The sequence below is a fragment of the Pelecanus crispus genome, chromosome 5 (assembly GCF_030463565.1).
Source record: "Pelecanus crispus isolate bPelCri1 chromosome 5, bPelCri1.pri, whole genome shotgun sequence".
NCBI lineage: Eukaryota > Metazoa > Chordata > Aves > Pelecaniformes > Pelecanidae > Pelecanus > Pelecanus crispus.
Genome location: NC_134647.1, coordinates 15,048,817 through 15,063,762, shown reverse-complemented (window position 1 = coordinate 15,063,762; position 14,946 = coordinate 15,048,817). Strand labels below are relative to the sequence as shown.

The following is a 14,946-nucleotide window of genomic DNA, read 5'->3' as shown; positions in this document are numbered from 1 at the left end:
CCAAGAGATTAGTGTCTTAAACTTATCACAGACGTATCACTGGGGAAAGATGGAGGAATTAATTAAAAATATGACTATGTGATTAACTCATCAGATTAGTTAAAAGGTTTTGTGCAGTTCTTACAGCTGAAAGGATTTGAAGACCTGAAATACAGAGTTACTGACTAGATAAAAAAAGATGGATTCTGGGCAGAAATGCGTCCTGAGTACTATAGGACTATTCCAGATTTAGAGACAATATGGTTAAATAAGAAAAATATACGGAGGAAATGCCTGTTATGTCAGATCAGGCCAATGGCCGGTGGCTAGTACTAGTACTGAAAACAGGAGTCAAACTGTACATCTTAAAAGCAGATCCTTTAAAATGAGGCCCAGGAATTTGCAGTTTTCACAAGTGGAACTAGCTGACCACATGCAGACACTTCGTTGTGTATTACTTGACAGAAGTTTAACCTGTGTGCTTGGAGCAGCGTGAGTAGCTATCAGTTCGGAATTGGGGTAACAGGAGTTAGAGGATTTTTGAGTAATTATGTGTCGAAAGAAATGAATTTTGGCTAGTATATGAAATAAACGGGAGTGTCTGTTAATGTGAGGAGACGTCATGCAGTGTGAGCAGAAAAATGGTAATGATACAAAAAAGTCGAGGGGAGGGGAGCGGAATATTTCATTGAGGTGACACAGGTATTTCTTAGTACCCTGCGGGAGCTGTAGGAGAATTCTCAAAGGCAAACTGATCTCTGACAGCCCAGAGGTCAAATTTTGTCTTGATACCGGTGTGCGTAACTTCCGTTACAGTTGCAGGAATGTTGTATTTAGATCTGAGATGAAAGTTTGGGGTTTTATTTGGAATTCAGAAATTATGAACTGCAGTTGTTTTCTAAATTGGAACTTGAGGAAAAGGCCGTAGTAGCAGAGTTCAGGACGTTGAAGATTGAGATACTTGGATATGAAATTGGATTGGGTACCATACTTGAGTGTTTTCTCTATTTTCTGCAGGAAAAAACTTCTGCATATAATTGAAGGTAATATAAAGATAGCTTTCTCATCTTGTTTTTTCTGTTGCTTTTTAATACTCTGCATATTGTTACTTGCACTAGAATGTAGTATATGTAATTAATGTCATTTCACTTCTGAGGCATCCAAGCCAACAAATTAAAAAGCCTCATACTGTTCTTTAAACTCTATGTATCAGAGGAAAACTGATGTCAAGAACTTAATTTTCATTCATTCCAAGTCATGAATATCTTAAGATCAAAGCTCAAATTTGGCTTTTAAAGAAGGCATACTTAAACTAATTTTTTAATCAAACCTAATATTAAAATTGTTATTTCCAGAGTTACTTTCCCTGAGTAGACTCATAGGATAAGATTCATCTCACCTATATTCAGTTTCAGTTAGGTTAAAAGAACATATTTTCTGTTTCACAATAATTAGCTAACCAAAGCTAATCATTAGACTTCCTCTGTAGTAACCAGACAAGTGCAAAGGGCGAAATATCTTGCATTAATCGGAAGTATGTTTTAGGATGGATTAAGTTGCTCTCTGGTGGTATATGCTTACTTTTGCTTTCACTCCCATTAACTCTAAAGGGAGCTTAAATGGCTCTTTTTAGGCAGCAGAAACTAGGTGAAGTGACTTGATGATTGCACATTTGGTATGTAAAATATCTCTGGTCTAGTGCTTTGAGTGTATATTCAAAAGCACCGATTTATGATATGGCAGTGAAAATACATTCACGGTATGCTGATGATCCGTTTCAAAGTTGTGTGTAAATATATAACAAATTGTACAGCTGAGTAACCGTATTTATTCTGATGCAAAGCTGAGATGCTATAGGATATTAAATTAGTGGACTTGGGAGAGCAGTTTTCCAGTGGTGTCGTCCCCCCACTCCCAAAACTAGGCTACATTGCTTTGAAGTAGTCCTAAACAGATACTTTTCAAATACTGCTAATGAGTGTTGAGAGCTTTTAATTGCAACTGTCCTCAAAAGTGCAAGTGCCTTATCTTTGAATCACCTATTAAATTTATTCCCTGACTTGGCATTGCTTAGAGGCATCAACATAAATAAAGAATTATTTGCCTACTTTTAATAGATTATATCTGTGTTTAAATAAATCACTTAAAGGAAATCAGATGAAGCAGTTTAATGTCAAAGTCATTCTCCACTGGTAGCATAATATAATCTTAAATGGAAGCTGGTTGTGTATTCTGACAATTACATAGCTGGAGCACACATCCACTGGAGAAGATTTTCTTTCCATTGTTTCTTTATGATTTTGTGGGGGGAAAAGAATGTTATATGTATGACTTCTTATCTGACATTAGAAGCCTGAGCCGTAACTTCAATGGCAGTTTTTTTCAGTGCGTTTTTGTTTATTCTGCCTGTTCCTTATGCAGCTTCACTTATGTGCTTTGAAGCTGTTTGAGCATAATTCAGTAGTTTAGTTTTTCTAGATGTTTCCCTAAGCTTCTCTGGTTTTAGTTAGTTGCACCCTTGCCTGTTGTGATATCAGAGGTCAGCATGAAGATCTTAATGCTGTCCAGCATACTTTATTGGTCTTGATTCTTTAACAGCCAAATAAGCTGTTCAGTGTGTCCTTTTGCTCTTCTAGAGTGGAGATGTCCACTGAAAAATTACTTGAGTCTGTAACAGAACAATAACATAGGTTTTGTCCGTGACCAAGACCTGGTTTCAGTGAGTGAGGCCAAAATGATTTGGTGGTTTGTTTTTTTTTTTTTAATTATAGATTATGTATCTGAAATCTGTGCTTTGAATTTTTTCTTCTTACTGAATTTTAGAAAGAACTTGGGCTAGAATCACAAGGTGATATATGGGCTTATCTGCCCAAGTACATACTTGATCTTAAGTAACACTGGCATTTGTTAGATGCCTAGTTGATTGTTGCCTAATCCTATCAAAGTGTCTGCCCTTGGGTTTTTGTGTGAAGAGCAGATACTGTTGGCACAATCTGTGTTGCATTTAAGCTTCTGCAGAACGTTTGTCCACTACTTGTGGCATATCTTGAGTCTCTGGAGCATCTGCCCCTTATAAAGGGCAAGTCTTTTTGTCTCAGAGATGGGGGTAGGGATTTTTTTCTTTGTTCTGGGATTTTTCTTTGTTTAGGCGAAGTGAAAGAGACCCACTAGAGAATATGTTTTTCAACCCAGTTTCTCTCCTGAGCAGCAAGAGATCTGCTCTGAAGTCCCTGTTTCAAATCAGGCAAAGGTGGGTTTGATTGAATGTGCCCACCCAAGGTGAATGTTCAAGGGGTGAGCTGTTTTATCTGAGAGGAACACCAATATCCATTCTGCTTTCTTTTTTGGTTGTTTTTTGTCCTTTTAATAAAAGGAACCACAAACATGACTTAGACTTTACTTTGCCCTATCCTTCCAGCGTTTCTTTGTGGATTCCATGGGTAGCCTGCCACACGGTGTGCGTTTGTAAGGTTATGATTTAAATTAACTTACATGGTGGTGTTTGGCTTACCTGTAGTTTCGTGCTTGGGCCCTGAGCCTCATCACTGGTATTGCATTCCAGCTGCTTCACTCTTCTCCCCCTCTGTAGCAAGCAGACTGTTTTCTTCTCTCTAATAGGAACCATGGACACAATTAATAAGATAGTAATTTCAGAGCAGAATGCAACTGAGACTCCCTGAGCTAGTCTTCTAACACTGCTGCCTCAACAGATCTAAACCCCTGAAATACCTTTATGTCATTGTCATGCCATAGAGCATTCAGCATCTTCCTGGAGCCTTGTGCTATAAAAACATTCTCATAGGCTGCAGTATAACTGTACTGTTATTTTATGTGCTTTTGACTGAAGTACCATGGACATTATAAATGTTGCTTTGGGGTCTTATGCTGAGCCCACATTGATTCAAGCCTACTATTTTCAGGGAAAACAGGGGCAATCTTATTCTAAATCCAGCTACCAGACAGCAGTAGAACCAGAGCTTGCACCCCAGAATCATCTGCAAAGAGGAATTTCAAGTTCACAACTTATATTTGGATATTACAGAACCTGCAGGGGTGGATAGGAAAAGGATGGGTGCACTTGGGAGCCAATATTGTATACTCTTCTTTACCTTAAAGATTAATTCCTAGCTGTAATTGAGATGAAGGGTAGGGTTTGAGAATCAGTTCTCTCTGCACTGCAATGAAAGCCTTAAAAGCTATGAATAGAACTATTATTAAGGTACCTTTAAAGCTCTAACACACCAAGTTCCTGTGAAAGTGCTGTTTCGCATTACAATTAAGCTGATCTAGCTGCAGCTCCTCATCATGCTATACCAGCTCCTCCTCCATGCTTCATGCCTGATCTAGTGATCAGATGGTGGCATGAGAATCAGATCAGCTCGTTCTCTGGAATACAAACTAGGGGAAACAGCAGGATTCCCCCCCCCAACCCATAATTATAATGCTTTGAATGACATGAAAATGCATGATCATCAGCTCATGTAACTTGTAAAATTCTCTTTTCCAACAGTGTAAAAGGCTGACAGAGCATTAAAATTTGCTACATCATGAGAACTTTTTGTTGGAATCTAAAATCTTAGCTGGGTCGTCCTTTGCTGGATGCAGATGAGGCAGTCCATAAACTTACATAGTTGCCCCCTTGCAGAATAGTAATGTAACTTGTTTATGTTACTGTACATTTACGTTGTTGATAAAGCCTTTTTTAACTGAATAGGTAATGGACTTTATTTCAGTTACTTTATGACTTTTAATTTTTGAGTGCTTCTGTTAACATGTCTAGAAAATACAGGGAACAGTTGGCAATACTTGGAAATTAAGAAAAGAGATATAAGTAATTTTTGTAAACTGAAGTAAAATATCAGGTTTTAGTTTCTTGCATGTAATTTCTTGAATTTCATCAATAGATACTCAGAATTTGCTGTTTACTTTTTAAATCCATTTCATTCTTTACCCTAAATTCATCATGCGGCTGAAAATACAGTGTCGTTCTTAGCCATTAGTCACGATGACTTCCCAAATACAGCGCTGGGAGAAGAGTTGCAGGTCTATGCCCTGGTATCTCAGCAGATCTAAAGATGAGCAGGCCAGCAAGCCTAACTTGGAAAAGAGGTTTACTGCTAAGTGAAAACACTTAAGGCATTCTAGATGTTGTGGAGGATTTAGTACTGTGAAGAGAAAGCAGAGTCCTGATGATGTTTTCTGACCTACAAAGGTTGTAATCAAGCTCCCTCAACAGGCAGAATAGCTTAGCTTGCTTTGCAATTTTGCTTCTTTCCTTTACCAGGAACCCAATTAATCATTTAGAAGTCGGCACATCAGTTGATCTTGAGATCAGTACATGTTCTTAATCCCTAATTGGCATGTGTGCGTGACAATTACTTGTCTTAACTGTAGTAATCTTGAAACAGGGAGTCATGTTGCCTCTGAGTTCTTGAATCACAGAAATTTTTTAATGTCATTCGGGTCCTACCTTTTGGGACTATTTCTTCCCATCTAGACTTGTTTCAATATCACGAAACAGACTGTTAACCTTTGAGTAGGCTCATTTAAAAGAAAAGAAAAAAAATCCTTTAAAGAGAACTTAAGAGGTATTTTAAAAGGGTTTATAATACATAAACAATGTAAAATTAGAGAGCCACTTAAAAAACCGTATTTTTTTTTAAAAAAAGCTAACAGTATTTATCTTAATTTCAAAAGTAGCTGGGAATAATTTTTATCTGAAATAATTTTTTCTCATTTTTAGCATGAATCTAGAGAAACATTACTGGGATTCAATATGGTGAATTACCGAGCGTGTAAGAATTTGTGGAAAGCTTGTGTTGAACATCACACATTCTTCCGTTTGGATAGACCACTCCCCCCTCAGAAGAACTTTTTTGCACATTATTTCACTTTGGGTTCCAAGTTCCGGTACTGGTAAGTGCTGATTTGAAATATATGGGAAAGAACGTTAAGAGAATAGGCAACTCATCAATAAACATAGGGAATTATTTAGAATCTATATCAAAAGGTGCCATAATTCAAGTAGCTTTTGAATCCTGCAGCTGTTCCCCTCCCCTGTTGACCTAAATTTCAAATGTTGTCAGTAATTTACTAGGATATCTTCAAAATGTAATTATTGTATTATTAGCGGTCGTTATTGAGCTGGCACTCTGGGGTTGTCTCACAGTCTGCATGTCTTCGCCTGCGTACCTGCTGGGTTATGTTTATCTTAAAAATGTTGTCTCAGAAGTTCAAAGTCTTTGGCCTGGTGTTTTTGAAAACTGATGGATCTCAGATCTTGTGTGCAGCAACAGGAACAAAACAGACCTAAATAAAGATCAAATAGAAATCAATGAAAAGAAGCTTGTACAAGTAAAGCCCACTTAAGCTAGCTGCATACAAATAGGCAGTTAGGTGAAGACAAAAGACATATGTGTTCTGCACACCCAAACCAGAAGTTTAGAAAATAAGGATGAAATTCAGTCCATAACTTTTAACAATGAACTTGACATAATAGGCAAAAAGCTTGGAGGTGCAAAGAATGACTATGGAATAACTGTAATCCCCAAGTATAATTTCTGTTCTAACGATGGAGTGGGTGGTGGTGTTTTTTAAAGTGTTTTATGCTGTTTATAAAAAAAAAAAAAAAAAACCAAAACCAAAAATAACCCCAACCCTCAGCTAAGTAACTGAGTTAGCTGTCTCTGCAAGTAATGCAGAATGCTGATGGTTTAAATGGTGCTTGAAGTGTAGAATAATGGAGCTGCTGCTAACCATCCATCTAGAATGGCAACAGTGTCTGTGACGTGCAAAGGAGATAATGAAAAGCTAGAAAACACAGTTACAGACTATTTCTGTTACACTTGTGAATTGCATAAATGTATAAAGAGGAAAGTAATTCAGTGTCTAAATTTGTATACCATCTGGTTTTTTTTGAACAGCATTCACAGCACTCATTTGAGAAACAGCATTCTGTGATACTGAAGTGTTTGAGACTTGGTTCAATGTTGTTGTAGTGAATTTGAGGGAGCTTTTTCATTTCTGTAAAAGTCTTGAATTTGAATCATTGTGGTTACCATTACAGAATAGCTCTTTGGTGATGACATTCAACTTATGTTAATGTAAGATGAAAAAGAAAACTGCATAAAAATGAAGAAGGTCATTAAAGTTAAGGAAGCAGCCAAAAGGCTGGAATTTCTGCACCTAGTTGAGAGATTGTTTAGAGGCAGCATAATGGTAGTGACATGGCACACAAGAAGAGGTTAAGGGCACTGGGCTTGTTTAATCTGGTGAAGAGGAAGCTAAGGGGGAATTCAGTAGCAGGCCTAAAGCTATTTCAAGGGCTGTGCCAGAAATGATGGAGCCAAACTTGTGCTGGTAGTGGCAGGTGATAGAACAAGGGGCCACAACCACAAATTTCACCTTGAAGGTTCTAGCTGGACATTAGGAAAAGTTTTTTGGTTTTTTGTTTTTCTAGGAGGATAGTGCATTACTGGAACAAGTTACACAGAGAGGTTGTGTGATCTCTATTTTTGGAGGCTTTCAAAACTTGGCTAGACGAAGCCATGGCCAGACGTGACCTAGTGTTAGCAGGAGATTGGACTAGAGACTTCTAGCCAACACTTCTATGATTAAAATGAACTAATAAAATACTAAACTGCCAGGGCTAGACAGAATTATCTCCAGTTCTGAAAGAAATCAGAGACATGGAATTGTTGAACTACTAAATGTGTTATGTAATCTATTATTTCTGTTGGACTAAAAGATTCTAGTGCAGCAAATTTTAATGCAAGTTTTCTTTTTAAGAAAAAAAAAAAAAAAAAAAAAAGAGCTTCCAGGAGAGATCAAGACTACTGATGAGACACCTGGACAGGCTGGATCGATGGGCCGCGGCCAACTATGAGGTTTAACAAGGCCAAGTGCCGGGTCCTGCACTTGGGTCACAACAACCCCATGCAGCGCTACAGGCTTGGGGAAGAGTGGCTGGAAAGCTGCCTGGCCGAAAAGGACCTGGGGGTGTTGGTAGACAGCTGGCTGAACATGAGCCAGCAGTGTGCCCAGGTGGCCAAGAAGGCCAACAGCATCCTGGCTTGTATCAGGAATAGTGTGGCCAGCAGGAGCAGGGAGGTGATTGTCCCCCTGTACTTGTCGCTGGTGAGGCCGCACCTGGAATACTGTGTCCAGTTTTGGGCCCCTCACTACAAGAAAGACATTGAGGTGCTGGAGCGTGTCCAGAGAAGGGCAACGAAGCTGGTGAAGGGTCTGGAGCACAGGCCTTATGAGGAGCGGCTGAGGGAACTGGGGTTGTTTAGCCTGGAGAAGAGGAGGCTGAGGGGAGACCTTAACACTCTCTACAACTACCTGAAAGGAGGTTGTAGTGAGGTGGGTGTTGGTCTCTTCTCCCAGGTAGTTAGCGATAGGATGAGAGGAAATGGGCTCAAGCTGTGCCAGGGGAGGTTTAGGTTGGATATTAGGAAAAATTTCTTTATGGAGAGGGTGGCCAAGCATTGGAGCAGGCTGCCCAGAGAGGTGGTGGAGTCACCATCCCTGGAAGTGTTCAAAAAACGGGTCGATGTGGCACTTTGCGACATGGTTTAGTCTAGTCTACCCTTGATTGGTTTAGTGTGGACTTGGTAGCGTAGGTTAATGGTTGGACTGGATGATCTTAAAGGTCTTTTCCAACCTAAATGATTCTATGATTCTATGAAAATCTGACCTCTGTACACTGTCCTTGGATTTTCAAAGTGGTTCTAATAGTATTCCTCACCAAATACTCATTAAAGAAGTTAAATTGCCAAGACATGAAGAGTTTTATTGTACATTAGCAACTGTTTTAACCAGATGGGAAAGAAGTAGGTCCCTTCACAAAGAAAGGGAAGTTACACTTAAGTGATACAGGTTTTTGTAGTAAAAGCTGAAGTTGACTGTAGAAATTTTCGGTGGTATGTTGCAATGAGGGGTGAGTAGGCAATAAAATGTTAGATCAAGTTCAGTGTCCAAATATGGAAAATAATGTACACAGGGAGAGAAGAGAGGAGGAACATCAATTATAAATAAGCTATTACTGTCTTGGAGCTTTGTAGTTCTCTGAAAATTTTAAGTCAATTATTAGTAGCAGTTAGAAAAAGGCAAGTACAATGTTAGAGTTATTGGAAAGGAACAGAGGAAAATATAGATGGCTTACTGCTTGTCAGAGTTAAAAATGCATAACCCCAGGAAGTTAGCAGGCAGCAGGTTTGAAAAGACAGATTTCTTAGAATCCCAGCATGGCAGAGGTTGGAAGGCAGCTCTGGACACCGTGTATTCCAATGCCCTGTTCAAACAGCGTCCACTGTCGCAGGTTGCCTAGGACCATGTCCAGCCAGGTTTCGAACGTCTCCAAAGATGGAGACTCTGCGCCATCTCTGAGCAACCTGATCCAGTGTTTGACCACCTTCACAGTAAAATTTTTTTGTTTTGTGGGTGTCTTGTTGTTTTTCTCCCCTTCTGTTTAAGTAGGGTATCTCACATTTCAGTTTGTGCCCATTGCCTCTTGTCCTGTCTCTGGGCTCCCTTGAGAAGAGTCTGGCTGTACTTTTTATGTCCCCCTTCAGCCATTTATACACACTCATTTGATCCCCCTGAGCCTTCTCTTCCTGAGGCTGAACAGTCCCAGCTCTCTCAGCCTCTCCTCATATGGTGGATGCTCCGGACCCTTAATTTTCTTTGTGGCCTTTTGCTTGACTTGGGCAACCCTGGAATATAACACAGCACCCCAGATGTGGTCTCACCAGTGCTGAGTAAACCTGCTTTCCAGCCAGTTGGCCCTCAGCCCGTGCATGGGGTTATTCCTCCCCAGGTGTGGGTCTTTGCAGTTCCCTTCACTGAATTTCATGAGATTCCAGTTGACCCATTTCTTCAGCCGTCACACATCCAGTAGTTCTGTAATATAAATGTGAAAATAGCTAATTGTTCTTTGATTTCATAGTGTAAATGTCCCTGTAAGGGACAGAAAAGAGCAGAGTTTTATCTTTTTTGGACATGTATCTTCTGACTCTGTGCCTTGGTATGAAGTTATAAATGGGAAGATTTGACACAAGACATCTGGTCTTACATGAAAAGTCAGCAAGTTCCAAGATCTAATCTTGGTTTTGACAGGTTGTATAGAAGAACAGAGTCCTGATGTGCTTATCATCTAATTTCTTCATGATATTCTGCTGAACTAAGTAGCGACTAAATTATTATCATCAATTCAGGGAATACTTTAGGAGGAGTATGGAGGAGATGCTGTAACTTTTGACTGTGGCTATAACAGGAAAGATTATAGTGTTAAGTGTTATCCAAAGATCCGAGCAGAACTTTCTTATTGCTTTGGATAAAAAGAAAAAGGAAGATAAGAGAAAGCTTTATAGCTTTACATTATGCCTAAATTTAATTGGTCTTTGTTACAGTTAGGCTGTAATGGGGAAGAAGACCTACACTTCTACCAAGTGCTTTCTAAAGTTATACTGTACTGAAGCTAGTGCAATTGCTTGAGCATGACTGGAAATAGAATTTAGGGATTTTTGTTAGGATGGTTCCAATTTTAAGCAATAAATTGTTCTCCTAAGTTTGCTGCATTTAGTGGTTTTGTTTTGGTTTTTGTTTTGTTTTCCAGTGGGAGAACAGAGGTCCAGTCTGTGCAGTATGGTAAAGAAAGAGCAAACAAAGACAGAGTATTTGCAAGGTAAGCAATTTACATTTGTACAAGATCAGTAAGTCTTCTGTTTGTATCTTTTTAGATGTTCTGGGATCATTGTTTTCTGTTTGCAAAAATGTAAAATAAAGAGCAACTGTTGTAGGCTGTTGCTGGGGGCTTGACTTAACCATATTAAGGAGTTTAATTTTGATAGGGGGAGGGTGTCTCTTTGGGGCAGCCAGCAATGGGGGAGAATCTTATGATTGAAAAATTAATAAGGGTATTCTTTAATATTCCCCCCTTTATATATTTTTCAAAATTCAGAGTAGCCTTCAGTCTGTGTAGTTTGCCGTTACATGTACTAGTCCTCTTTGTGCTGTCTTTATTGCAAAGAATGGTCTCTTCAACTATTCCATCAAAATACTGAATTAATGGTTATGTTTTTTCCCTGATAACAACCTACAACTGTACACACATTTCCTTTAGAATAAGGTACTGTGAGTGTCTTGGTGAGAACAGCTTTATCACTATGGTCCCAATGAGGTATTTTAATATGAAAAATCTGACTGGAAGCGAGCTGCTTCTGAAGGCATTCTGTCACGGAGTAGTTGGCTAATCATGGAATCTATTACTTAACTGAGTTTCAGACTCCTGAGGGGTTTAGTGATTACAAGAAAACAGTCAAGATGCAGATTTAGTTCTTCATTCAGAAATTATGGTACAGTATTCAAAAGTAAAACTGCTGCTGCACCAGTTTGGCAGTCCGCTCTGATCATTAATAGAAAGAATCCTTATGAGCAGGGAGTATGCTCTGTGCTTTTTTTTTTTTATGCTTATACTTTTACTGAGGTGGGAATGTCTTCTAGCATAATTACCCCTTAAGGAACTCTGGAGTTCAAATTTCTGCTCGCAGACTTTTATTAACAAGCTCAGCAACATTTCTCAAGTACCTGCAAACACTGTTTTTCAGAGCATTGGTGAATTCTGCCTTGATTTCCTGCCCTCCCCTTCTTTCGCCCTGTGCAATATAATATAATATAATACAATTTGAGTTTTTAGCTGGGCACACCGTAGATACCCAGCTCCATATGAGAAGGATTTGGGGGCAGAAGTGCTGTGACATGTTTGTTCAACAGGTAGATTTTTGTAAGACCAATTTGTTCTGTGTGCTATAGAATTATTTTTTACTCTATTTAATTTACTTTGGGAGTCTGGTTAGATTTTTACTTGGGACAAGTTTTTTAGTACTTGGAAGACTCAACACTGTGACAACTGAGTTTTATTTATTTAAATGACAGTTACGAGTCAGTTAAAAACTATTTTTCACATTGCACTCTGAACTTGGCAATTCCCCACAAGTAAGTAGGGTGGAGGAGAGACGATACTTGGTTTTGAGGAGTATATTTATAATTTTAGAAACTCTTATTCAGTAGATGGCACTCTTCCCTTTGAGTCAAAACTAAACAAGTGGTGCTGGGGTCACTTGTATTTTGTAATATATTCTCTGGATAAAAGTGAAAGCCATAGCTAGAATTTCTCTGATGTTTTCTCAAGTCTTTGGCTTTTTTTAGTTAATAAAATATTTGGCTCTTCTGTCCTCAGTAATTTTGTTTTCCACTGTTGCTTTTAGATTAAGGAATACAGCATTCCTCCTCATCTTTTGAGTTATTTAGTAATGTTAATGACTGATGAATGTCTGAAGTACGTATGCGTACGACAGTGAACTGAAATTAATGGCCTATTGTAACAAATACACCTCGAAAGGCTTTTAAGAGATCATTGGTTTCTTCCTCTATCCTTCCCATCACAGTGTGCAATTAATGCATTTTAAAGACTTTTAGTATTTTCAAGGGTGAAAAAACTTGAAATACAAGACATTTCTAGAACACCATGTGGTTCAAGAAGCTTAATGTAAGAACATTATCTTTAATTCCTTGTCTTCTAAACATTTACATTTCAAGTTGAAGTACTGAGTAGATGTTAGCTCTTTTGTACTCATACAGAGGATAAATTTTGCTTTTTAAGGTTTTAAGGTATAATGTGGTTTTTGTTCCAGGAACCTGCCTTTCTCAGTGTGTCTTTCTCGGACAAAGTCATTGTGCTGTTGAACAGCTTTTTAAGCTGTCAAGCAGTGGGCTTGTTTCGGTTGCTTTTGAAAGTTCTGCTGGGTATTGGTTGCCTTTTGCTATGAAACCAGGAGTGTGCTAGTATTACGGTCAGGTCTTTCTTGAGAATTAAGTGGACACATAAAAAAATTTAAATAATTACTGTTGCTTTTATTATTACACCACATCAGAAGATTTGTTCAAGATCAGTTAAAAAAATACATTTTCAGGTTTTTTTTTCTAGAGCTATCCAGATTTGCACTCTGTTTTCTCATCAATATCTAACTAGAAACTGCCTTATTTGAGCTAATACTGTCTAAGCAAACTTTTGAACTATTCATTGTAAGAAAATAACACTGATAGTTACACTGAGATGTTATTTGAGTGATTTAAGTTGGGAAATGGTGATTGCCACAAATAATGATTATCTAGCCTTTGCACACTGAGTAGAACACAGTTACAGAGCACAAGACGTGGAAATAAAACTTCGTAAGAGCCATTTGAATAAAACAAGCAGTTATAACCCACAATTAGCAGGCTTAGTTGTTTGTCCTCAGGATTTTACTTTAAAATTAGTTGAAGTAGTATTCATGGATTATTTTTTTTTTCCAAATCATAAAAACATTTAAAATTAATTTTAAAAAAAAAGAATCCATTACTGTGAAGGAGATCGTTTGTAATAAATTTGATACATTTTGTAGATGCTGTTTTCTTAATCTTCATGCAGCAGTAACTTCAGCATTTAGAAGACTGTTGCTGCAGTTATTTAGATTCTGCCCCCCCGCTCCTGCAATCTTCATTACAGCTATTCTCTTGGCCTCATTTGTTACAGGATATTCACAACGCAAGAAAACCTGTAAGAATTCCCAGGAGCGTGATAAAAGTGAAAGTAGATAATAAAAGCGAAAAAAGTTCAATCAAGTCATGAACTGAGAGATTTCTTAGAGTAATGTTCTCTCTTAAAGTCCTTGCAAAATACTCTAATTCTGTTTAGTTCTGATGGTGTGTACTGGAGCTGAGAGAAGGTAGTTTATGTGCATTGTGTGATAGTGAGTGGGTATCTCAGTCAGTCATTTGTATTTGCAAACTCCCTGTCATTAAGCTGCAATCTGTTTCCAAAAATCCAGTCTTGCTTCAACCATGCATTTATTCAGGTTAATTAAATAATTCCTCAGTTGCTTTAAAATGCATATGTCATTTGTGGTGTATCTGCAGATTTGTAGACAATTTCAGTCTCTTGGTCTGAAGCAGTAGTTGCCAGTTTTGCTGAGAAACTCATCCCTGTACTCCTTGTCAAAATACAAAGTATGGGTGTGGCTCCAGGTTATATTTCTTTTTGGGACAGAAATGATTTAAAAGATTCCCACCTGTATTCCCAAACAATACCCTCTTTCTTTCCCAGCTCCTGTGGGAATTTAGCACATCAGCTATGGGAGACAAAACAAATTCTGTCTTCAAAAGCTTTTGTGTACTGTAGCTGAGCTAATACAGTTTGTCATGCTTTTTTTCAGTTGCATTATGTAATTTGATTTCTGCTACTCATTTTTTGTATTTGATGTACTATCGCAGCTCATAAGACTGTTCTTGATTTTTGGGGCAGGTAAAGTTTTCAGTCTCTGTCCCTACTCAGATAGGGCTTCTTCCAATTTTTTTAGGAATGTCTCTGCAGGTAGATCAAAAATTAAATCTGAAAATAGCTTACTCTGTTAACTAGCAGTGCCCTGTGCTGGCGTGCAATGGAAACATCCAGACTGAGCAGAAAAATGTGGAATTTAGAATTTCTAAGTTTATCAAAGCATGTCAAAAGTTTTTTTTTACAGCTTACTTCCCCCCTCCCATCTTCTCAGCTGCACTCTGGCATGAGAAAGTTATTTGAATAATGTAAGGAATTAGTGATACAGGAGAAATTTGCAGGAATATTTCACAAAATATCTTAAATGTTAATAAAAAAATAACTTATTGTTAGATTTAGAAGTGTTGGCAAGAGAACTAGTATCAAAAAGCCACAGCACTGAGAAGTTCGGTGCTGCAGTGTGGTAATTTTTTCTTTGAAATTTCTGCAAAGACAGGAAATGGAGGCAACAAACATGAGTGGGTGGGACTCTGAGGTTAGAGCTGTTAATAAAATAATTGAAACAAACCTGTGCTGATAAACGCTGCAGCTGTGTATCATGGTAGTAAGGTCTTATTTCTGAAAGATCAGACTCCATCCACAGTAAAAGG

General features: G+C 38.2%; 1 protein-coding gene across 8 annotated transcripts in view; it reads left to right on the top strand.

Annotated features, from left to right (window-relative positions):
- The window catches only part of PTPN4 (protein tyrosine phosphatase non-receptor type 4), a 116,030-nt gene that overhangs the window by 70,358 nt on the left and 30,726 nt on the right, over window positions 1-14,946 (top strand). For all 8 annotated transcript variants that reach the window (XR_012831084.1, XR_012831085.1, XM_075711703.1 and 5 more), the window contains 2 exons: window positions 5,723-5,895; window positions 10,598-10,666. Coding sequence is in view for 6 of the 8 variants with exons in the window: in XM_075711703.1 (XP_075567818.1) it covers window positions 5,723-5,895; window positions 10,598-10,666 (242 nt within the window). In the remaining 2 variants the exon portion in view is untranslated. The remainder of the gene's footprint in view (window positions 1-5,722; window positions 5,896-10,597; window positions 10,667-14,946) is intronic.